The sequence below is a fragment of the Pongo pygmaeus genome, chromosome 1, assembly GCF_028885625.2.
Source record: "Pongo pygmaeus isolate AG05252 chromosome 1, NHGRI_mPonPyg2-v2.0_pri, whole genome shotgun sequence".
NCBI lineage: Eukaryota > Metazoa > Chordata > Mammalia > Primates > Hominidae > Pongo > Pongo pygmaeus.
In genome coordinates, this window is record NC_072373.2 from 215,640,237 (window position 1) to 215,664,360 (window position 24,124).

General features: G+C 49.8%; 1 protein-coding gene across 37 annotated transcripts in view; it reads right to left on the minus strand.

Annotated features, from left to right (window-relative positions):
* The window catches only part of FHAD1 (forkhead associated phosphopeptide binding domain 1), a 150,131-nt gene that overhangs the window by 3,911 nt on the left and 122,096 nt on the right, over positions 1-24,124 (minus strand). For 12 of the 37 annotated variants that reach the window (XM_063659447.1, XM_054437397.1, XM_054437631.1 and 9 more), the window contains 7 exons: positions 20,862-20,991; positions 19,775-19,902; positions 15,725-15,820; positions 15,071-15,291; positions 14,329-14,494; positions 8,386-8,466; positions 5,247-5,300 (listed from right to left, as the gene is read on the minus strand). In XM_063659447.1, the coding sequence (XP_063515517.1) occupies positions 5,247-5,300; positions 8,386-8,466; positions 14,329-14,494; positions 15,071-15,291; positions 15,725-15,820; positions 19,775-19,902; positions 20,862-20,991 (876 nt within the window). Of the gene's footprint in view, positions 1-5,245; positions 5,301-8,385; positions 8,467-10,446; positions 13,343-14,328; positions 14,495-15,070; positions 15,292-15,724; positions 15,821-19,774; positions 19,903-20,861; positions 20,992-24,124 lie in introns of those variants that run through there. The other 25 variants (XM_054437507.1, XM_054437573.1, XM_054437517.1 and 22 more) reach the window with 11 other exon arrangements.

Consider the following 24,124-nt stretch of genomic DNA (forward strand, 5'->3'; position numbering starts at 1 on the left):
AAAGATAAGCCTTAGTAAGGTTTTGGGGTACACCCTTCCAGGTATACAGATATTGCTTTCCCTTTCTCTATTTTCTCTTGATATGGGGTCTCACTCGGTTGCCCCGGCTGGAGTGCTGTGGAGCAATCCCCGCTCACTGCAGCCTTGACCTCCTCAGGCTCAGGTGATCCTCCAACCTCAGCCTCCTGAGTAAGCTGGGACTATGGGTGTGCACCACTATGCCCAACTAATTATTTTATTTTATTTTATTTTTTGTAGAGACGAGGTTTTGCCATGTTGCCCAGGCTGGTCTCGAATTCCTGGGCTCAAGTGATCTGCCCTCCTTGGCCTCCCAGTGCTGAGATTACAGGCGTAAGCCACCAAGCCTGGTCCATTTACATATTTTTTAGTTTGAAACCAGGAGGTTCTTATGGTAAGCACATTCATTGTAATGGTGTTTCTCCTGAAAAGCTGTTACTGAATTGAATGTGTCTGAAGTCTCTGATGGCTTAGAACTGGGTGTCCAATCTTTTGGCTTTCCTGGGCCACAATGGAAGAAGAATAGTCTTGGGCCACACGTAAAATACACTAACACTAACGGTAGCTGATGAGCTAAAAAAAGAATTATCCCATAATGTTTTAAGAAAGTTTACGAATTTGTGTTGGGCTGCATTCAAAGCTGTCCTGGGCCGCGGGTTGGACAAGCTTGGCTTACAAGGAGAAAGTGAAGTATATTTAAGGGGGTCTGTTTAACCCCTTGAGCACTTCCCAGCTTGAAGGAGGGGGCATCCTGGTGGCCATGTGCATGACCCCACTCTCGGGCCATATTTGTTGGACACTTGGCACAGCTGGGCTTTTCCGACGCCCACTCCTAGGAGTCGGGGTAATGGGCTGTGAGATGCCACCTGCTCCCTGGGCTGGCCCTTTGAACTGGGGGACTGTGAGGCTGTCCCTTCTTGTCATACCACTGGAGAGAGAAGAAATCAGCAGAGGTATGGAGAGGGGCAGAAATGACACGGAGACGTGTGTATGCCCGAGCGCGTGCATGCACAAGAGACACGATGCCTGGGCTATCCTCCCAGTTCTCTCCTGTAGCTTTTTTTTTTTTTGAGACAGAGTCTTGCTCTGTCACCCAGGCTGGAGTGCAGTGGCGTGATCTCTGCTCACTGCAAGCTCCACCTCCCGGGTTCACGCCATTCTCCTGCCTCAGCCTCCTGAGTAGCTGGGACAACAGGCGCCCGCCAGCATGCCCGGCTCATTTTTTTGTATTTTTTGTAGAGATGGGGTTTCACCATATTAGCCAGGATGGTCTCAAACTCCTGACCTCATGATCCGCCCATCTCGGCCTCCCAAAGTGCTGGGATTACAGGCGTGAGCCACCGCGCCCGGCCTTTCCCATAGCTTTTATGAGGCATTCATTTCTGTATCTTTATAAAAGCCCCCCGCCCTGCCCCCTTTCTGAGTAGGTTTTTGTTAACCGCAACCCAAGATCTCTCTCGCAAACAATTCTGGACACACTATGGATAATACTGTGGCTTGCAAGTTTCTTTCCAACAGGATTTACCTTGCCAACTCTGTTCCTGCAAAGCTTTGCCACCAGCCTTCAGGCTGCACATACACCTGGGGCAAGAGGGCTGGGTGGCTAGTCGCGTTTCAGCTCTGCCACCCACTACATGACCCTCCGTTTCCTCATCTGCCACATAGGGATGAATATCGATCCTGCCTTCCTCAGAGGGCAGAGAGGAGATTCTGGGAGGATTTCAATGGAAGGGTCTGTTAGGACCATCGCTTAAGCTCTTTTCACCTTAAGATGGATTTAAAAATCACCTCCTGAGGCCTGTGACAGTGGCTGACGGGAGCCTCAAACGTGTTTTGAGACTCTGCATTCAAGATTGTTTCAGGGCAAGAAAGGGTAAGTCAGTCCCATACCAGCCCACAAAGTAAATATTGGTCCAAATGCGCAGGGAAAAAGAAAACAGACAGCAAACTCAAAAGCCTTCCCCTCTAAACAACCCTTACTTTATATTCCTTTTCATTTGATTTTCAATAAAATTGCTGACTGTGGATGGTTTCCAAATGCCAGTGCCTTGAGCCGGTGTGGAGTTGGCTGTCACAGCTGCAGCCAGGGAGTTTGTTAAAGAGTCCCAGGTCCCCGGGTCTCCAGCCCCAGTGCTGCCAGGAGCATGGGATGGGAAGCACCATGGAAGGGGCTTTGTTCTCTTTATGAAATGACAAAGGATGGGGCAGCAGAAGGCAGCCAGGACCGCTGACCTGGGAATGGGGAATGTGAAATGCACAGATTCCACTTGAGATATTTGGAACCACGTGCCTTACCCTTAGAATGAAAAGGCAGGGGTAGAAGTCGGTCATTTAAATAGCCACACCCAGGTGTGAATGAACTCAGGCCATCCTGGGGTGGCTGCTTCAGGAAACTGCAAGCCTCGGCTCTAGGAAGCCCCCTGCCCACTCCCACACAACCTCAGGTCTAAGTTTAAATATACGGTCCTCAGGGAGGCCTCTCCTGGAGCTTGGACTGGGGGTGAAGACATCCCTGTGAAATATGCTCAGCTCAGTTCAGGGGCCTTTGTCCTCCAAACACTGGGCACAAAGTTATTATTTAATCATTATGTGTATTTACTTTAAAAAAAAAAAAAAAAAAAGAGGCCAGGGGCAGTGGCTCATGCCTAAAATCCCAGCACTTTGGGAGGCTGAGGTGGGAGGATCACTTGAGCCTGGGAAGTGGAGGTTGCAGTGAACTGAGATGGTGCCACTGCACTACAGCCTGGACCACAGAGCAAGACCCGGTCTCCAAAAAAAAAAAAAGCCCAAGACTGTAAGCCAGGCAGGCAGGCAGGCAGGGATCTTTATGTCTTCGTTGGTCTAACTCTGTGTTTCTCAGCCTTTCTTTCACTATCAACCTCGCCCCCTGAGAATTCTTAGAGGTTTTTTCCCTAGCCCCTCACCCTTTTACAGATAGCAGTGTGTGTGTGTGTGTGTCCACATCTATGTAGATAGGTCTATTGCTTTATACATAAAAAGAATGAATTTTTGGCCAGGCGCGGGGGCTCATGCCTGTAATCCCTCCACCTTGGAAGGGTGGACCTGAGGTCAGGAGTTCCAGACTACCCTGGCCAATATAGTGAAACCCCGTCTCTACTAAAAATACAAAAATTAGCCGGGCATGGTGGTGCATACCTGTAGTCCCAGCTACTCGGGAGGCTGAGGCAGGAGAATCACTTGAACCTGGGAGGTGGAGGTTGCAGTGAGCCGAAATTGTACCACTGCACTCTAGCCTGAGCGATAGAGCAAGATTCTGTCTCAAAAAAAAAAAGGATGAATTTTTGCCCCCTCGGGGGTGATGCTGCCCCCATTGAGGATGCATCATCCAACCTTAACACCTGGACAGCCCCTGCCACGTTGCTGACTCTTAATATCTGTTGTGCGAATGAGGGCCAGGGCAGTCTCTCTTTTTGTCCACCCTTCTCTCCCCAGTGCTTAGCACAGTAGGTGGCCTAGCCTAGGTACTCAGTAAGTACTTGTTAACTGGAAGATTTTCCTTTTTAGCATATAGCCCACAAACAAAAGACTGTTGGCCAAAATGGAAAAAAAAAAAAAAATCAATGAATGGTATTTTGGAGGACAGAAAACAAAAACCCATAGGGCCTTGAAAAGAAAGGCACAAATCCAGTTCGGAAGCTTGTTAGGGATGGACACTTTTTTTTATAAGCAAGCAAGCCTGAAAGAGTAGATTTTCCACGTCCCATCTTCCTCAGGGTGGTGGTGATGACTCCATCACCTTAAGGACTCGAAGCACACTATAGAGGACGGAGACCCCAAGCTACATATTTCAAGGAACCTGGAGGAAACCTTTTTTTTTTTTTTTTTTTTTGAGACAGAGTCTCGCTGTGTCCCCAGGCTGGAGTGCAGTGGTGCAATCTCGGCTCACTGCAAGCTCCGCCTCCCAGGTTCACACCATTCTCCTGCCTCAGCCTCCCAAGTAGCTGGGACCACAGGCACCTGCCACCATACCCGGCTAATTTTTTGTATTTTTAGTAGAGACAGGGTTTCACCGTGTTAGCCAGGATGGTCTCGATCTCCTGATCTCGTGATCCGCCCGCCTCGGCCTCCCCAAGTGCTGGGATTACAGGCGTGAGCCACCGTGCCCAGCCTGAAGGAAACCTTTTTGCACCAAGGAGGTCCAAGCCATCAAACCCCTTTGCCTTTTGCATCAGAGAAAAATGGATTTTTTTTCTCAAGCTGTGGCTGGAGGGCTGCATAAATGGGAAGATGACTCTGTTCTTAGGCGAAGCACCATCTGCCCCCATTCTGTTAAGCCTGAAATTCCAGGGGGCTTCACATCTAAGAGCACCACAATATCCCTACATCTAGGGCCCATCCCAATGTCAACACTGTCATTTTACATCTCCACGTCATTCTCAGCCAATACCTGGCAGCAGGCCGGTGTCTGCCTGCTCCAGTCTCTCCAAGTGTGTGGATGAGTAAGCAACAGGCCTCCCCTTCATTCCCACTTTGCAGGTGGCAAAAGTCTCAGGTCTAGGGGGACCCTGGGGACACTCTCTACCCTCCTAACACCCAGAGCAGCAGCCACCTTCTAGTAGTCTTAAGACAATGGTGTCAGTTAAGAAGAGGCTTCTATTTTCCAAAAATGTCCGTTGCATAGAATATCTTCAGTTTTTCCAATGATAATTTTGTTGTCTCAGAATAACTGTGGCCTTTTATCAAACTTGTTAAATAAGCCTTTCTTATTCAACCAAAATGTGTTTTGCTTTCAAGCTTCCTGATAGCTTGCCTCTACTTTCTGCAAAGCAGGAGTGTGGACTGGATCAATTCCAGTTCCAGGGCTGATTTGTGAATGGCAATGATTCAACATGTTTAAGATTTTATAGACTTGATTAAAAAAGAGTGTTCAGCTGGGCGCGGTGGCTCACTCCTGTAATCCCAGTGCTTTGGGAGGCCGAGGCAGGCAGATTACGAGGTCAGAAGATCGAGACTATCCTGGCTAACACAGTGAAACCCCATCTCTACTAAAAATATAAAAAAAATTAGCCAGGCGTGATGGCATGCGCCTGTAGTCCCAGCTACTCGGAAGGCTGAGGCAGGAGAATTGCTTGATCCTGAGAGGTGGAGGTTGCAGTGAGCCGAGATCTAGCCACTGCACTCCAGCCTGGACAACAGAGTGAGACTCCGTCTCAAGCAAAACAAAACAACAAAAAAAGAGAATTCTAGAGGATGCTTTTTCTGCTCACCTGGGAATTTGAGTTCTGCATCCTGTTCTTCACCATCTCTACAAATACTCGTCTCTTCAATACACAAAGAATAAGAACAAAATTTAGCTTAGATTCCTCTTTGCCTTTTGCATCAAAGAAAAATGGATTTTTCTCCACTTTTAGATGCTACCCATTTGGAATGCTGGGCCTTCCCAGGGACAGCATTCCAAACAGGTGGCATCTGAAAGTGGAGAAAAATCCATTTTCTCAACAAGAAGGGGGCACAGCTTTTGGGAGCCACGGTGCCCCATCTTGCTGAGTCTCTTGGGGGTCTCTGTTCTAGATTCCAGCAGAGGTGGAGGCTGGTTAACCCAGGGCCTGTGAGGAACACTGCTCTTCTCGGAGGACACGTCTGTTTTAGCTGGAGGCAGCGCCTCCCAGAGCAGGTGGAAGGGGCTGCAGATGCCCAGTGGTTCACACCTCAGCATCCCAATGGCTCAGGGATGGTGGGGCCCATGATGGTTGAACTCCCTTCAGGGGGCCTGTTTGAATGTCATCATCACCCGGAATCTGAAGCTTGCTATTTCCCTGGGGTTTGGTTTACAGTTGCTGACCCTGGGGTCCCCAAGATGTGGCACCTCAGGGACAGTTCCCTGAAGAAAGAGCAGCCTCAGATACTGGGGACACCTCAGGGAGGGAGGGAGCTGGGCCCCCCTCTCAGAGATCCCCGACCTTCCGCAGGGGTCGCCAACCTCATGTCTACAGGGGCCAGGAAGTCAAAGAAGGCGGCGAGATGGAGATGGCAGCAAACCCAAGGGCCGAGGTCCTTTCTAAGGGGCTGGAAGCTGGTGGCGTGTGGGACTGTGGACCTAGTGTCACCAGCAGATCCAAGCAAAGAAGCCAGAAATCTGGAGTATTCTCTTAAAGTGCCTTTTTTTTTTTTTTTTTTTTTGAGACAGAGTCTTGCTCTGTCGCCCAGGCTGGAGCGCAGTGGTGCGATCTCGGCTCACTGCAACCCTTTGCCTCCCAGGTTCAAGCAATTCTCCTCCCTCAGCCTCCCAATAGCTTGGATTACAGGCGCCTGCCACCACACCCGGCTAATTTTTGTATTTTTAGTAGAGATGAGGTTTCACCATGTTGGCCAGGCTGGTCTGGAACTCAAGTGATCAGCCCGCCTCATCCTCCCAAAGTGCTGGAATTACAGGCGTGAGCCACCATGCCCTGCCAAAAGTGCCTTATTCTGAAATGGACCAAATGAGGCATAGCCGTGGGCTGCCATTTTGTGATGTCTGCCTCAGGGCTGCCCTGCTTGGCATCTAGCTGGTGCTCAGTGGATTGCTGGTGCGTTACCAGATAAAATACAGGATACCCAGTTACATTTGAATTTCAGAATGAAAACAAATACTTTAAGTATAACTATGTCCCATGCAATATTTGGAACATACTTAACACTAAATCACTATTTGTTATTTATCTAAAATTCAAATGTAACTGGGTATCTTGTTTTATTTTTTTCCTTTAAATCTGGCAACCCCATTTGGCATTCTCCAGACCCACGGGGACAGTGAGTCAGGCTGTCTTTTAGGATAGGGGCATAGGTGCTTGTAAGTCTCCACCGTTCTCCCAAAGCAACAGTCTGCGAAGACTCGTGGCCTGTATTTAGCTGACAGTTGCCCTCTAGAAGGCCTGGAACCTGCAGCCACTCAATATTTATCACAAAGTTAGCGAGAGGAGCAAATTCAGCAGACAGCCATCATTTCAGATATTGTCAAGCAATGGGTTTAAACCTCTCTTCCCTCCTTTCTCTTCCAGCAGGTTTTTTTTTTGGGGGGGGGGGACAGGTTCTTGCTCTGTTGCTCAGGCTGGAGTTCAGTGGCACGCTTATGTGGCTCATTGCAACCTTGAAATACTGGGCTCAAGACATTGTCCCACCTCAGCCTCCTGAGTAGCTGGGACTACAGGTGCACGCCACCATGCCTGGCTAATTTTTTGTGCTTTTGTAGAGCCGGGGTTTTGCCATGTTGCCCAGGCTGGTCTTGAACTCCTGGGCTGAAGCCATCCGGCTGTCTCGGCCTCCCAAAATTCTGGGATTACAGGCGTGTCAGTAGGATTCTTTACCCCCCCCCAAAATCCTTTGAGGAACTTGGTATGTAAAACATCTGCTCTGGTGGAAACAAGATGTGAGGGTGTTGGGACTCATACCCTTCCACGAGGCGCAAGGGCTCCAGGAACGCCAGGTGGAACACTGCTCCACAATCCATCCCTGGATTAAGTCTGCTCAGTGGATATCTGAGCACTGGAGAGCAGAGCCCAGCCCCGTACAGATCTGCTTTTACTGAACTTTACTGGATTCAGTGGGATGTCATGACATCGATCTGTCTCAAGATCTCAGCCACGGCTCAGCCACGGCTCAGCCCACGTCACCCCACGAAGGCTGTTCTTAAAGAAGCTGCTCTTTACGTCACACACCATCCCCTCTAGGGGGAAAGTCCAGCAAGGTCTTTGTTCTAAGAGCACTTGCGAGCATCCATCCATTGTATCTCATGGACACTGTGAACTGTGACCAAGTTTGTTTCCCATTTCTCGTTGGCTGCCAGGAAGGTCGGAGTCAAACAGGGCTCCCCCTTGGCGGGGGTAGAAGTGCTTAAGCAAGGCACTTTCATCCTTATTCCTGGCTCCGTTTTGTAACCACTCCCACCTTCTTTCACCCCCTCATTTCATTCTTAGGACAGGGGTTCCTGAAGCTCCTCACTCCTCCCTTCTTTCTTCTCTTAGGACCTTGCCTCCAAGTCCCCAAGTTACTTAGTGGCCTAGGATGGCTGCTCCATGAGCTAAAGCTGTGCTGGAATATCCCATCTGCCTTCTCACCTTAATGGATGGACGGGGTTGGACACGTGCTTGTCTCTTAGGTCATCTGTTCAAACTTCAGGCAGGTGGGCAGGGGCTGGGGAGGGAAGGGAGGGAGGGAGGTGGGGCAGGGCTTGGGGAGGGAAGGGAGGGAGGGAGGTGGGGCAGGGCCTGGGGAGGGAGGTGGGGCAGGGGCTGGGGAGGGAAGGGAGGGAGGGAGGTGTGCGGTGCTCCTTGGGCAGCGCGTGCAGGCATTTGCACGCCATGAACTCTTACCCCTAGTTGAGACTGTCTCTACTCTGTGTCTGCAACATCAGAACACCTCCCATACCTGCCTGTCTTTCTCTTTGAAGGCACAGTTGCAAGGTGTCGATTCTTTTGCGTTTCTCGGTTCGTGCTCCTCTACACTTTCCTGAGTGAAAAGTATCAGGTTAGCAAGAGAGTGCTAACCTTAGTGTGTCCTTACCTGTTCCAATCTGGGACAGGCCTCTGAGGTTTCTAGGAGACGCTGGGACTCACTGAGATAGGTGGGCAGAAGATAGGGGATCACTGCGGGGGAGTCTTTTTCTTTTTTATTCAAGACAGGATCTCACTCTGTCACACAGGCTGGAGTGCAGTGGCACGACCACGGCTCACTGTAGCCTCGACCTCCCAGGCTCAAGCGGTTCTCCCACCTCAGCCTCCCAAGTAGCTGCGACTACAGGCGTGCGCCACCACACCCAGCTAATTTTTTTAATTTTTAGTAGAGACCGGTTTTTGCCATATTGCCAGGCTGGTCACCAACTCATGGGCTCAAGCCATCCTCCTACATCACCCTCCCAAAGTGCTGGGATTACAGGTGTGAGTCACCACACCCAGCTAATTTTTTTATTTTTTGTAGAGATGGGGGTCGCGCTATGTTGCCCAGGCTGGTCTCAAACTCCTGGCCTCAAGTCATCCTTCTGCCTCGGCCTCCCAAAGTGTTAGGATTACAGGCATAAGCTGCCGCACCCAGCCTGGTGTCTTTTTCTTGAGCCATCTTCTATCCACACACTGCACCACTCTAGCCACATTTTACTTTTCCATTCTGGTGAGGGCGCGAGTTTACCACCCCCAAACCCCCATCCCACTCTCATCCCACACATCTACCAATTTCTACTTTTTGGTCAAAAACACATAGTGGCGCTGAGGAAACCAGGATCTTGAAAATACCTGGGCCCAAGAAAATCTTGGGAAATAGTGAGTTAAATAAAAGACTACTGATATGATGATGTATAAAACAGTACTGATATGATGGCTGAGTGTGCTGACTCACGCCTATAATCCCAGCACTTTGGGAGGCCAAGATGGGCAGATTACTTGAGCCCAGGAGCTCCAGATCAGCCTGGGCAACATGGTAAAACTCTCTACTAAAAAATACAAAGATTACTCTCTACTAAAAAAAAAATACAAAAATAAGCCGGGCGTGGTGGCAGGTGCCTTGTAATCCCAGCTACTTGGGAGGCTGAGGTGGGAGGATCATTTGAGCCTGGGAGGCAGAGGTTGCAGTGAGCTGAGATTGTGCCACTGCACTCCAGCCTGGGCAACAGAACAAGACTCTGTCTCAAACAAACAAACAAACCAAAAAACAAAACAAAAAAAGAAAAAGAAAAAAGAAAAAGAGAAAAGAGCATGATTGAGAGGTCGTGTTTGCTAAGGGTTTTATATGTGTGCCTTCACGGGATTGGCTCCTGTGGGTTAGGCACATTTTTATTTTCATCTTAAAGATGAGGGACTTGAGCTCATAATGCAGAGGGAAGGTTAGGGGTTCCAGCCCAGCTGAGACCGCGTGGCAAAGCTGTGGCCAAGCCCCTTGGGGAGGATTTGATTGGCTGGAGCCCGGAAGGGGAGCTGGGCTGCTCCCCAGCCAGAAGCAGCTAGTGCATTTCAGTGGTTCTCACACTCAAGTCCTAATAAAGGCCGAAGAACGGGCTTGCATCCTTCTCCAAGGGCAACTTCTGTGCATTTAAAATGTTCCTATTGAAAATCCCAGTCTTAACCCATTCACGAAAAGTGTCGGCTGTTTCTTGGCTGTAGCCCTAGCTGTATTCACTAAATAGAAAAGACAGCTTTACAAAGGCGCTGCCGGCTCTAGGAGGACCCGGGAAAAAGTCTCGGGGTCTGCAGGACTCGCCAGCGGGCAGGAAGCTCATTGAAAACGATGCAGACACTGCCCCCGCCCCCGAGTGGCCTTTTCTCTTCCCCACAGTAACTGAGTAACCGAGCTTGCTCTGTGACAGGCTCTGCCGGCATCACACCATTTAACCACCCCACAAAGCAGGTCCCGTTGTTTCCGCTATTGTTGCTGTTGTTGAGAAACCTGCGACAGAGGTAAAGTCACCTACTGAGGCTCACTCAGGGACAGAGGTGGACTTGAACCCTAAGCCCTATCTGTTTGACTCCAAAGTCTGCCTCTTATCTCAGAGAAACTCTGCCGCCTTGTTTAGTGATGTGGGAAGTGGACTAGATTGGGCACAGCCTGGGCCATTGTCACTGTCACACTGTCACTGCAGGGAGCTGTGGACCCAGGGCATCCCAGAGTCAGGAGGCTGATGACCACGAGGTTCTCTGTGAATGACCAGCACTGAGGTTTTCCCTAGCATTTATGTCAGGTCTGATTTGCACAGCTAGAGGTATTAGTATAGAACTATGCCTTTTTTCTGTTTTAAAAGAGACAAGGTCTTGCTGTGTTGCCCAGGCTGGAGGGCAGTGGTGCGATCGTAGCTTACTGCAGCCCCAAACCACTAGGCTCAATTGATCCTCCTGCCTTAGCCTCCCAAGTAGTTGAGATTACAGGTGTGTGGTGCCATACCTGGCTAATTTGTTTATTTTTATTTTTAGAGGTGATGTCTTTCTATGTTGCCCAGGCTGGTCTCAAGTGATCCTCCTGCCTCAGCCTCCCAAAGTTCTGATATTACAGATGTGAGCTACCCTGCCCAGCTGGAAGTATGACTTTGGACTCTGGGACGTTCTGCTCCGTGAAGAGATGTTCAAGTGCTAAAACTACAGTGGTTGTCTGTGTGTCAGGGGCGGGTAGTTCTGAAACTCAAGGTGAGTAATTTCGTTTCCCAGAGCCTCAACTGTTCCATCTTTATGAAGGGGCGCTGAGATCTTATACAAGAGACTTGGGAAAAAATTGACTCCTTGTGAAAATGTTAGGTGTGAAACTTAAAAGAATTCTACTTTCCTTTAACTTTCATTTAATGAAAATATACTCCTAGGAAGCAGCTGCTGCCCAAACAGATGTATACAGGTTCCCTTTTGAGTCTTGCAACACTGAAAAAAAACTGTTTTCTCTGATGTTGTCAAACTCTCAAACAGCAAGAAAAAAAAGATTTTTCCCCCTTTTTTTTCCCTTGACAAACAGGAGTTTCCGATGACATGTTAGTCACAAACCTTAAATGCAAACTGAGCCTGGGGATGAACCCCGAGAGAAATGGTGATGGAGTAGGCGGGGTGCACCCTAGAAAGGAATGGGGTGGATGAGTGGATGGGCTGGGAGGACCGGGATTGGAGGTCGCTGACGTCCCGTTTCTGTAGCTGAGTAGCCGGGTGACACCACCTTCCGACCTCCTCAGTTTCCCCTCTCAGTGGGCAGACGCCCGGCAGCCCTCCTCGCAGGCTGATGTGAGGTGAGGGTGGGCCGTGCCCTGTGGGGTGCGTGTGACAGCAAGTGCTCCGTAAATAATACCATCAGCCTTACTGTGATCGTGTCTCTACTTCCTATCAAATCTTTCCCTACGTTGTGAATTCCATGAATTTGAAAGTTCCCAGCTCCAGCTGGGGACCCTGACACAGGTTTGGCTTGGCCGCTTGGGACCTTCCTCCTCCCGCTCCGTGGAAGGCTGGCCAGCCCGCACTGTGTGTGCATAGGGAGGCCATGAATAATGCATGCGGACTGATTATGTAAATCTGCAGGTTTTCTTTCATTTTCAGCCAGTGCATGACAATGGGCTTTTTAGGGCCCTCTGCCATCCCGTTCTGTGGTTTGGTGTCTCTGCTGTGGGCCTAGCCGGCCAAGCCCTGGGGGACGCTGCCTCGGGAAGGAGCGAACTCTCCAGTGGGCACATCAAAGAACATCTCAGGACTCTGTTGCTGCCCAGATCTCCCTGGCATGGCACAGCGTCAAAGGAAACCGTCCTCTGCCCGAGGCAGCCCCACGACATGTGCAGATGGGGGCCTGTGATGTTTAATTCAGAGTGGTGAGTGCTGGAAAGGCCACGTCCAGAGCAGGGCGCTGCCTTCATTTTTGGGGGCTGCAAGCCAGCGAGCCTATGGTCTGCAAGGTTTGTGGGATGAAGGCCAGGCCTCTGCAAGGAGCTCACCTGGTTGGCGGAGGGGGCACCCTTCTCTGGGGGTTTGGCTGTCTGAGCTCAGGCAGGCAACACACACAAACACACACACACATAGCGTCACACACAGGCAAACCCTCATGCACATGGCACACATGTGCACACACACACGAGCATGCACACACACATAAAAGCTGACAGTTACAAGGAGGGGACTCAGGGCCAACCCCGCAGAGAGCAGGAGAACCAGGGTCAGAGGGATCTGGGGTCAGGTCCCAGCCCTCCTTGCCAGCCACTGTGTGCACTTGGGCGTCTCTAAACTCTCTGAGGCGCAGTTTCCTCATCTGTAAACTAGGGATCATCGTACCAGGCAGGGCTATTTGAGGCACTAATAAGCCCTATCACGGCTACAGAGCTCAGATGAGCCCAGTCCCTGGCCTGCAGACGGTCATGAAGAGACGGTGGCTGTGGTTCTTTCCCTTACTTGCCTAACCCCAGCCTCGTGATCTCTTCCACCTTAGGCAAGAGTGAATGAAGGGAGAGTCTGGCTCTATTTAGAAGTCGCTGTTCCAGTGTCTTGTGAACTGCAGGAGTGGATGATGAATATGTCAACAGCAAAGCAGACAGGAAAGCCCCTCTGCCAGCTTTCAGGGAGCTTCGGAAGCCACCTGGGTGCTGCTCATGTGTGACTTGCTCTGGGGAAACTTTCCAGTATGTAGACCCTACCAGGTCTGAGGCAGGACTCACCCAGGAGACCACGTGCGTGGGTCACAGGCAGCACGGGGAAGGCAGTGTCTACCGGCTGGTGCCAGGCCCTGGACAGGTGCTTCAGAGACAGGACAAGCACCCTCACCATCCAAAAGCACTTGGTTCCCGAGGTCTGACGACAGCAAGAGTGGACAGCAGATAGCGAGGGATGCCTGCATTCTTTCATCCTCACCATCTGCCTGCGAGGCAGGGGCTGGAAGCTCCCATTTACTAATGAAGAAAGCAAGGCTCAGAGAGGCGAAGAGACCTGCACGAGGTCGCACAGTTAATAAGCATGGGGATTTGAGCCCAGCACCAGCTGACTCCTGTACCGTGTTACAGATGAGATGTGTGTGTGTGTGTGTGTGTGCGCATTTGTGCACATGCGCACGCGTGTGTGTGTGTTGGGAGGGGGACCCATTTTCGCTGGGTCACCAGCCTGAGATTGGAATCTCGGTTTCTCAAGCCAGTGCTATTTCCAACTCTGTGCCAGGGAGCAAATCTCATCCTCATGCCTTTCCTCTGCGGCTCCTTCAGCCGGGAATGTCCACCCTCTCATCCCTTTGGTGCGCAAGCTCCAGCTCTCCTTTGCGATCACTGGCGGTATTGTGGCTTTGGCAGGCCCTCCCTGCATGTTCTAACCAGGCTGAGTGCCCTCCCTGGACTGCACAGCCTCGATACCCTTCAGCTATGAAATCCACCAGAAGTCAGCTCTCTGTTCCACACTAAGGGATATGTTCTTCGAGGACATCCATCTGCCTATCCACCTGTATACTCCTCAGTCCATCTATTCTTCCACCTGTCCATCAATCAACCTGTCTGTCCTTCCACCCATCCATTCACCAAATATTTACTGGATGTCTACTGTCTGCCAAGCACTCAGAATAGTGACTCCAAATCTCCACTCTCTGAGAGCTTATGTATCCCTAGCACCTGGCAGATTGATATAAATATGAATAACAACCACCATTAAAAAAAATACAGATGAGCACCATGAGTCTCAGAGAGGTTAAGAAACCTATCTAAGGTCACACAGTAAGTGGCTGAGCTCTGGTCTAAATCTAGGTCTGTCTGATGCAAAAGCTATCCAGTCGCCTCCCTTTGCATCCATCCCTGTGTTCTGTGCTACCTGGATACTCCAGGGACCTCCCTTGGCCATTGCTAATGGGAGCTGCAGGACAGCCTGGGAGGTTCTGCCTTGGGCAGCAGCTCCTCACCTTCTGCTGCCGGATGGCCCTGTTGATCCTCTTCTCCTGGCACAGCTGGTGCTCCATGCGCTCCAGGGCCTCCTTCAGCAGGGCCTTCTCTTCAGCCTCTTTGTAGATATCATCCTCCAGCTTTGCCACCTGCGACTGGTACATCTCAATGGACACTTTGCTCCGCCTGGGTGCACAGGAGAGATGGCGTCTCTTTTTCCCTTATCTTTCCCAATCATCATCAATGTGCCAGACCCAGAAGTCTCTCAAAATACAACCACAGTGGGGGCTCACTCGGGAGTGTCGTCACAAGCAGGAGAGCATGACGAAGATTTGGGGTACAGAGAGCAGAACGAGCCATTCATCAGCGGAATGTGTGTAGCAGGAGGGGATAAAGGATGTGCTACCAGCCCCTCCTGACTTCCTGGGGAGCAGGGAACTGTGACTCTTGAAAATGTGACGGAGCTGTCAATGCCACACAAGTGGGAAACCGTAAGTCCAGGGTCACGAGAGGTGCAGCTTGCACAGAAAATAGTCCACAGAATGGGGCAACCATGCACTTCTGCAGCCGTGATCTCAGGGACAGAATACCCTCTACCAGGCCTAGTCAGTGCCTTCCCTGTTCCCCTTCTGACATTGTAGGTATTCCACACTCGGGTCTCTGTCCTCCTGTCCCAGGCCTAGGGGTCTGCTGCTAGCCTGAGTTTAGCCAGGAGAAGGGAGGCCTGGGCCTTTCCGTGGGGACCTGGGGATGCCGAGGTACCTGAGCTGTTCAACGTCCTTTTCATATCCTCTCAACAGCTCCTCTTTCCTCCCCAGCTGGTTCTTGAGTTGGGTGATCTTATCAAACACCAGGTCGAGGTCCCTTTGTCGAAGCTGGTTGACCTTCTCCCTCTCCTGGCGGGAGAGGTATTTCATGGACACGTGGCCTGACATATTCTTGATGTTCATCAGACTTCCGAGGGTTTTGCTCATATCCAGGTACTACAAGGAAAACGTTCGCGCATAAGAGGCATTACCCGAGGCCGCTGGTGGCCGCTTTAAGGAGGCCAACGTCTAATTCTGTTTCATTCACTTTCTGCAATTGCAGAGAACACACACATGCTTTGAAAGGAGTGCAACTGGGGCTTTCAGCATGACTTTCCTTTCTCCCACATCCATTTACGCTATGCCTTTTTTGAGAACCGGGGGTGAAAAATGACAACAGATATAAACACTTCATTCTAACCACCCAGTTTTTCAAGGAATTTGGCTATGCGATTCCTGACCCATGCTGGGATAGTAGGTAGGTCTTGCAGAGTTATTAGAGCAACTAAACATGCATGTGAGGTTGATATTTAAACTATCCTGTGTTCAACACTGACTGCAGGGGACCCAGGCTTTGGATAGGAGCGGGTTGGATGCTGGATGTACGTACCAGCTTTTCACTGAGCTCTAAAGCCTCAGCCACATCCATCTTCCCTGACTTCTCCATGGCTGAGCTGAACCTTGCATTGCAAAGGCCATTCTGAGGCTGAAATCAGAAAGAAATGAAAGGCCTCTCTTGACATTCCATTATTACTTTCTATGACTGGAAGCTAAAGCACTGTGTGATTACCAAAGATTAACTCAAGAGAGTTGATTTTCAGTCCGCATCCCAATCATTCCGTCTGATTCCTTTGTCAACTGCTTTCTTATAATTGTATTCCTACCCTTAAGAGAATGACTGTCTTTGAAGTCTCTGTAATTATACACCACTTGTCTTGTTCTTCAATCACTGCCTGTCTTCCCTCTAGAACAGTGGTTCTCAGTTGGGGTGGTTTTGTCCCCTCCCCTGGGCCATTTGGCAGTGTTTGGACACATTTTTGATTGTCACAACTGCAGGCGGGGAGTGCTACTAGCATCTAGGGTGTAGAGAGCAAAGATGCTACTAGACATCCACACATCCCCCCACAAACCGCGCCAGATTGCGGGGCCCTAAAATATCAACAGTGCTAAAGCCTGGAAACCCTGGTCCAGACGAGAGTGCCATAGAAGCAGGGACGGTGTTGCTGTTTGCTCACTCTCCCCCTCCTTGTGCCCAGCGTGGCGCCTGGCACAGAGTGGGCATGTTTGTCAAAGGAATGAATACAGTTTAAATAGAAAATATCCCCCCTCCTTTTATTAAAAGAATGGCATTTTCATGCAGCGGAAACTGGACGCTCACTTCCGACCCTTTCCAGAGATGATGCAGATGGTGAGTGAGCATCACTTCAGACCCTTTCCAGAGAGGAGACAGCTGTGCACCTGCTAAGACCCTGCTCAGCCGGCTGCTTGCTGAAAGCCCCAGCCAAAGGCATAGAAAAGCCACCAGGCCAAGCGGGTAGTCTGGAGGCCACGGACAACCCCCATACATCCCCTGACAACTAAATTGGGTTTTAAGTGCTCGCCATGAACACCAAGAGCATGTCAGCTTGCAGCATTTACTGGCTCTACACTGTAAACCTGGGGGATTAAAAAAAAAACAGAAACAACCCATTCACAAAAATATAAAAGCCTAAAGGTGACTGGGACAGGTAAGTGTGACATATTTGTCCATATTAAGAGTGGACACATTTATCTATCTATGAGATGAGAATAAAGCAGATATTTAAAGATGACAATAAATTGGGCAGTTTTGCTACAAAAAGAACCTAAAACGCAGCTTGGTGTCTCCAGCTTCCTGAACTGCATCCTCTGCACTCCCCTTCAGAATCCCCTGTCTTTTCCTGCAGCCTGCAGGAGTCCGGAGAGAGGGTGACCTAAGGAAGAGTCCGGGCTGCAGGTTCGATCACACCATCCCCACCTCCTTCTCTGCAGACCAGCAGGCTGCAAGAGGCGGACCTCCAGGGACACGGTCCTGGCTCTGTCATTCATTATCTTTGTGACCTTGGGTGAGGTGCTTGACCTTCTGAAGCCTTAATTTTTCTTTTTCTTTCTTTTCTTTTCTTTTTTTTGACGGAGTTTCACTCTTTCGCCCAGGCTGGAGTGCAGTGGTGCGATGTTGGTTCACTGCAACCTCTGCCTCCCGGGTTCAAGTGATTCTCGTGCCTAAGCACGGATGTGCACCACCATGCCTGGCTAAGTTTTGTATTTTAAGCAGAGATGGGGTATCGCCATGTTGGCCAGCCTGATCTCGAACTTCTGGCCTCAAGTGATCTGCCTGTCTCAGCCTCCCAAAGTGTTGGGATTACAGGCGTGAGCCACCGTGCCTGGCCTAAAGTCTTAATTTTTCTTATCTGTAAAATGGGGATAACAATGGTAACTGACCCAGGCTGCTGTGTGGATTAAATGAAATAACACATGTGAAAGGCTTTGCTCAATGCCTGGTACACAGTAAGCACTCAGTAAATGCCAGCTGTTCTTCCTCCTGCTCTTTCTCTTCTTTCTTTTTTTTTGAGACAAAGTCTCATTCTGTCACCCAGGCCAGAGTGCAGTCATGTGATCTTGGCTCACTGCAGCCTCCACTTCCTGGGCTCAAGTGATTCTCTAGCCTCAGCCTCCTGAGTAGCTGGGACTACAGGCGTGAGCCACCAATGCCTGGCTAATTTTTTGTAGAGACAGGGTCTCGCCACATCGCCCAGGCTGGTCTCGAATTCCTGAGCTCAAAGTGGTCTGCCTGCCTCGGCCTCCCAAAGTGCTGGGATTACAGGCATGAGCCACTGTGCTTGGCCCCTTTCTCTTAATTTGAATTGCTGCCAGTGTTGTGTCGGAAGATTGAGGACTTTTGAGAGAGTGGAGAGGTTTCCTGCTGCGTGGTGTCCGGGGTGGCACTGAGGCCCTGTGGAGGGGAAGGCCCGTCTTGGGAGCGGGTCAGTCTGTGGTAGGACTGGAGCACTGTCGAGGGGACGGCCTGTCTTGGGAGTGGGTCAGGCTGGGAATCAAACTGATCCCAACCTGGAGGCTGTCCCTCCACTCCCACCCTCAGGGAAGTAGGGGTTTGATTTTCTCTAGAAAACCAGCTCATTTCCAAAGACCCTCTTCCTGGACTCTTGCAAATGTCCAGAAAAACTGCTGAGAGAATGTAGGATAGCCTCATTATTTCTTCTAGAAGCCTGTGTGGTGTGGATCCAGCTGTGGCAGCACACGTGCCCTCGGCGGGTCCTGGGACAGATGCTGACCTGTCATGTGTCCATCAAATGCCCAAACATCCATTTAGGGTAAAAAGGCACCTTCAACTGCACAATCAAATCACTTCTGGAAATCCTATTGTCCCCGCTGGAGAGCAGTGGCACGATCATAGCTCACTGTAGTCTCAAACTCCTGAGCTCAAGTGATCTTCCCACGTCAGCCTCCTGAGTAGCCAGGACTGCAGGTACCTGGCACCATGCCTGACTAACGTATTTTTAATTTTTTTGTAGAGATGGGGTCTCGCTATGTTTCCTAGGCTGGTCTCAAGCTCCTGACCTCAAGCGATCCTCTTCTCTTGGCCTCACAAAGTGGTGGGATGACGGGCATGAGCCACCACACCTGGCCTATTTAAATAATATTTAATAATAACATCTATCATTTATTAAGTTTTTCCTCTGAGCCAGGCACTAGGCTAAGCACTTTCCAGAATTATCTCCTTCAGTATTTTCGTCATCATTTTACAGCTGGGAAATGGAGTCCCAGAAAGGTCAAGAGCCTTGCCCAAGGTCACACAGCTTGCAGAGCTCGGATCTGGACACAGGTCCCTCTGACTCTAGGAACTTGTGTGCTCTGAATCACAGATCCCTTCTCCTGCCTTTTATGTGGTTGTGTTTTTCAGGTAACAGCGAAAAGCAAACTTTAGGCAAACTCATGGCATAACATGATCTATTAGCCTGCTGAACACGTTCTGCAGAATATCACCCGTGATCGGCCGGGCGCGGTGGCTCACGCCTGTCATCCCAGCACTTTGGGAGGCTGAGGCGGGCAGATCATGAGGTCAGGAGATCAAGACCATCCTGGCTAACACAGTGAAACCCTATCTCTACTAAAAATACAAAAAATTAGCCGGGCGTGGTGGCGGGCGCCTGTAGTCCCAGCTGCTCAGGAGGCTGAGGCAGGAGAATGGCGTGAACTTGGGAGGTGGAGCTTGCAGTGAGCCGAGATAGTGCCACTGCTCTCCAGCCTGGGTGACAGAGCGAGACTCTGTCTCAAAAAAAAAAAAAAAAAAAAAAAAAAAAAAAATAAATAAATAAATAAAAAGAAAAAAGAAAATAAAGAATATCATACATGATCTGGAAAGGGGGCCCGCCATGCTTCAGCGATTAACGAGGCCCAGTGTCAACACCATGCCAAACCATGCTGTGCACAAGTGGAAGGCTACCTTTCTGTGCAAACCTTGGACAACGGGTACGGTCGGGGCACCAGCTAGTGAGTACAGACAGCAGCCAGCCCCAAACCACTGACATGTATGGCTGTGCCAGGGAACGCAGCTAGTGTCTGCCCTCAGGCCCCTCCTCTCCACATGCCAGTCACAGCAGAGAGAATTTTCTGTGGTTACCGCTAGGATGTCTATTCTTGAGAGAGTTGGCAAATCCGGTTTTGCATCCAGTAGTATTTTCTGGACATTGTTTTCCATTCTGAGGTTCTTTAAATCTAGAAATGATTCATTCTTGTGGTCTTTATGATCTGTAAAAGAAATAAAGTAGACCCAAAAGAAAGGCTCAGGAAGAAGTCATTTCACGTAATAACCATAGCAACTATTTACAGGACACTTACACAGGCCTGTTTTGATCCTTACGACCTCCCGTGGCAGATGAGGACACAGACCTAGAGAGATTAAATGACCTGGCCAAGGTCACCCGGCTCATAGGAGGCTGCAGCCACACAGGTATCAGCGCCGAGGCCATTGAGGGTGGACTTTGCTAAGGTCCTTCAGCCACGGAACCAAGATGGAACTTGAACCCAGGTTTCCAGGTCCTAGACCAGTGCCCCAGCCTGCAGTGGGCCCCAAGTCTTAGGAGAGTTCTATCCCCTCTAAAGAGGGTACTCTAAGTGGTTCTCCAACATTGATCCTTAGACAGTCTTCATCCATGACAAAGTTCTCACCCAGCTGCCGTGAAATAAGAAAAAGTAGGCCGGGTGTGGTGGTTCTCACCTGTAATCTCAGCACTTTGGGAGGCTGAGGCAGGTGGATCCCAAGGTCAGGAGTTCAAGACCAACCTGACCAATATGGTGAAATCCCGTTTCTACTAAAATATAAAAATTGGCCAGGTGTGGTGGCTAGTTCCTGTAGTCCTAGATACTAGGGAGGCTGAGGCAGGAGAATCACTAGAACCTGGGAGGTGGAGGTTGTAGTGAGGCAAGAATGCACCACTGCACTCCAGGCTGGGTGACAGAGCGAGACTCTGTCTCAAAAAAAAAAAAAAAAAGTACAATAGTGAGTTATGCATGAAATCCTATTTATTTAATATCAAGGCCTGCACTTGACTCTGAGATCACGGTCTGCCCATCTTTTTGTGTATTACAACGTCCTCTGAGTTCTGGGATGATGCAGATAAAACACGGTAGTCCTGGCAAACTGGTCAGTCCCCAAAGTGAGCCGGAGTCTGGGGTCCACTGCTCTGACTAGGAAGGAGGAGACTTACCTGGTGAGCGCGCCTTCTCGAGTTCTTTAACTCGCACTCGAAGTTCAGATAAGGCCTTTTTCTGACGCTGAATGACCTCCTCGTGCCGGGACCCTTTGCACCTGACCCCTAGATCGCTGAAGGATTGCTGCTGTGGGCAGAATGGGGCGGGCAGCATTTGATCAGGGATTAGAAGATTTCTCTTACATTCACAGAAACGTGAACAATTCATGTATAGAGGAACCCAGTCACTTAGCACCTTTGGAAAAATAGCATTAGGGCTTCAGCAGAGATAGAATTTACATTTTTCATCTCAAATATCGGGTCACATGTAGGAAGACTTCCAACTTTCTTATTTAGCATTACTATAAATAAAAGAGCCCCTCCACGTTCCCTCTCCACGTTTTATTTTTTCTTCTAATACTGTTCTACGCCTAGGTTTCCATTTGCTGTCATGCTGGTCTTGTTTCTGAACAATCACAGCCAATTCTACTCCCAGAGGGGCATTTTCAGATGAGAACCCATGATGCTTTCTTTTAACTGGTGATAAGGATGATTATTTAATATTTGCTAGGGGGATTTGATAGATTGGCTCTTGGTTGGGCTGGAGAAATGAAAACCTTCCTCTGAGGCTTCAGAGCTTCTGGAACCCCACGGAACTTTCTGTGGTGAAGGGAATGTTTTATACCTGCACTGTCCAATATGGTAGCCACTAGACCCAGATGGACCATCCTAAACAGCTCAGGTTAGAGTTGGGTTTGTGTGTGTGTGTGTGTTGTTTGTTTTGGTTTTTGGATCTTGCTCTGTTGGGTCTTGCTCTGTTGCCCAGGTTGGAATGCAATGGCATGATCGCGGCTCACTGTAGCCTCTACCTCTGGGCTCAAGTGATCCTTCCAGCTCTGCAGCTGGAACTACAAGTGTGTGCCACCATGCCCGACTAATTTTTCTCTATTTTTTTGTAGAGACAGGATGTCACTTTGTTGCCCACACTGGTCTCAAACTCCTGAGCTCAAGCAATCCTCCTGCTTCCACCTCCCAAGGTGCTGGAATTACAGGCATGAGCTATTGCAACCAGCCTAGAGTTGGGTTTACTAAGAGCACAGACAAAGAAAGGCCTTTTTCACCTTTTTTTTTTTTTTTTTTTTTGACGGAGTCTTGCTCTGTTGCCCAGGCTAGAGTGCAGTGGCGTGATCTTGGCTCACTGCAACCTCCACCTCCCAGGTTCAAGCGATTCTCCTGCCTCAGCCTCCTGAGTAGCTGGGATCACAGGTGCATGCCACCATGCTCAGCTAATTATTCATGTATTGTTGGTAGAGATGGGGTTTCACCACGTTGGCCAGGCTGGTCTTGAACTCCTGATCTTGTGATCTGCCTCCCTTGGCCTCCCAAAGTGCTGGGATTACAGGTGTGAGCCACCGTGCCCAGCCGTCTTTTTCATCTTTTAAGGGTCATGTACCCTTTTAAGATTTGGAAGCATGCAGGGTTTTTTTCCTCCAGAAAAATTCACATCGACACAAATATTTGCATACAAAGTCCAGAGGGTCAAGACCTCCTGAAGTCCATTCATAAACTCTGAGCTAAACAACGCTTCTCTAGGGTAAGAAATTCATTCATTCATCTCACATCGATTTATTGAGCACCTCTATGTGCCAAGGCTTATTCTAGGCTCTGGGGATTCAGTAGTTGCTAAACCCAGCAACATCCCTGTTGTCATAGATTTTGCATCCTCATGTGGGCAGACAGACAACAAGGTGAAAATATCTGGTAGAAGTTATAAATGGTAAAGAGAAAATTAAGTGGGGAAACAGGGTGGGATGTTGGGAACGGTTTTCAGTTGTAGATAGAGTTGCCAGGGAAGGCTTCAGTCAAACTGGCAAGAAAGAGAAGAAATTGACAATCTGGCTCTTCTATAATACTTTTTAAAATAACAGTTTTGGTTCACTTCATGCATATACATATACATATATAGATAGCTATAGATATGGAAGATAATATATATGTAGTATGAAGTGAACCAAAATTATTTTAAAAGTTGCCTATCCATCTATCTATTGAATGGTAGCAGTGGCTGCGTGCCGGACACTGTTCTAGGCACTAGGGCGAGATCAGGGAGCAGGCAGACCAGCCCTTGCTGCTGTGGGTGCATTTTCTATGGGGCAGACAGATAGCAGACAGACAGGTGCACAAATACTCTGATTCTGGAGAATGATAAGTGCTCCAGGAAAAGAACGCAGAGGAGAGCAAAGGAGACATCTGTTTGTTCTTCCTCCTTTGATGGTTCAAATGCTTATCAGAGGCCTGTATGACACATCCCTGGCCCTGCGCTAGCCACACTGCCACCAGGGGAACAGGGCCCGTGGCCTCCTACGAGGGGTTCAACAGTGCCGTCTGAGGCCCTCCTGGGACGGTCCCCTACCCCCATCCCCATGTCCCTACCACTCGTTCCCTCCCTTCCTTCCGGCTCTGCTCCAGGTCTCCTCCAGCACAGGCCTCCCTCACCACCTGATCGCCTGACCCCCCCCTCCCCCCACGTCACTCTGTTCTGAATCCTGCTGTGCAGTTCCTCAGAGCCCTTATTCCCACTGGACATTTTACTTGATCTTGGCTTGTTTATTTCTGTGTCTCTCCTCCCAGACGACAGGCTCCGTGAGAGCAGTCTTTATCTCCTTTGAAGACTGTGCTATTCCCAGGGCCCAGCACTGTGTCTGAGCACAGTAGGTACTCAATATAATAACGGAGCCTGTCAGAAACAGGAGCTGTAAGGAGCTTGCCCTGGCTTTCCAGCTGGGACCAGGGCCCAGCAGCTGTGAGAGAGAGGCAGCCCACCCTGCCTGCGCTCAGTAGGGCCTCGCTTGTCCTCGGACCCTGGCTTCAGCCTGCTCACAGGACGCATGGCTGGTTCCCTTCCGGGGTTGGCTGTACACTGGCCTCGGTCACCTCTTGAAGATGCGTGTTTGCCCTGGGAGTAAACAACCTGGAACGTTCTCCCTCTCTCTCTGTCTCTCTGTGTATAGCAGGGGGCAGGAGATACTGAATTTTGGGGGCGTAGGGGTAGCCACGCATTAAGGCTGCGTCACAGCCTGTGCTTGGCCTGAGGGGTACCAGGGGCTCCACGTGACCCCTCCTTGCGGATCTCCTGGGAATTTATTTATTTAGAGAGGATGGAGATTCTTTCTCATACAATTCTTAAGCCCTCTGACCCACTCTGGCTTAGAAAGCAGGAAGGAGCCCGAGGGAGGAAAACCATTCTAAGAAGGAACAAATACATTTTCCCTTTTATCTTG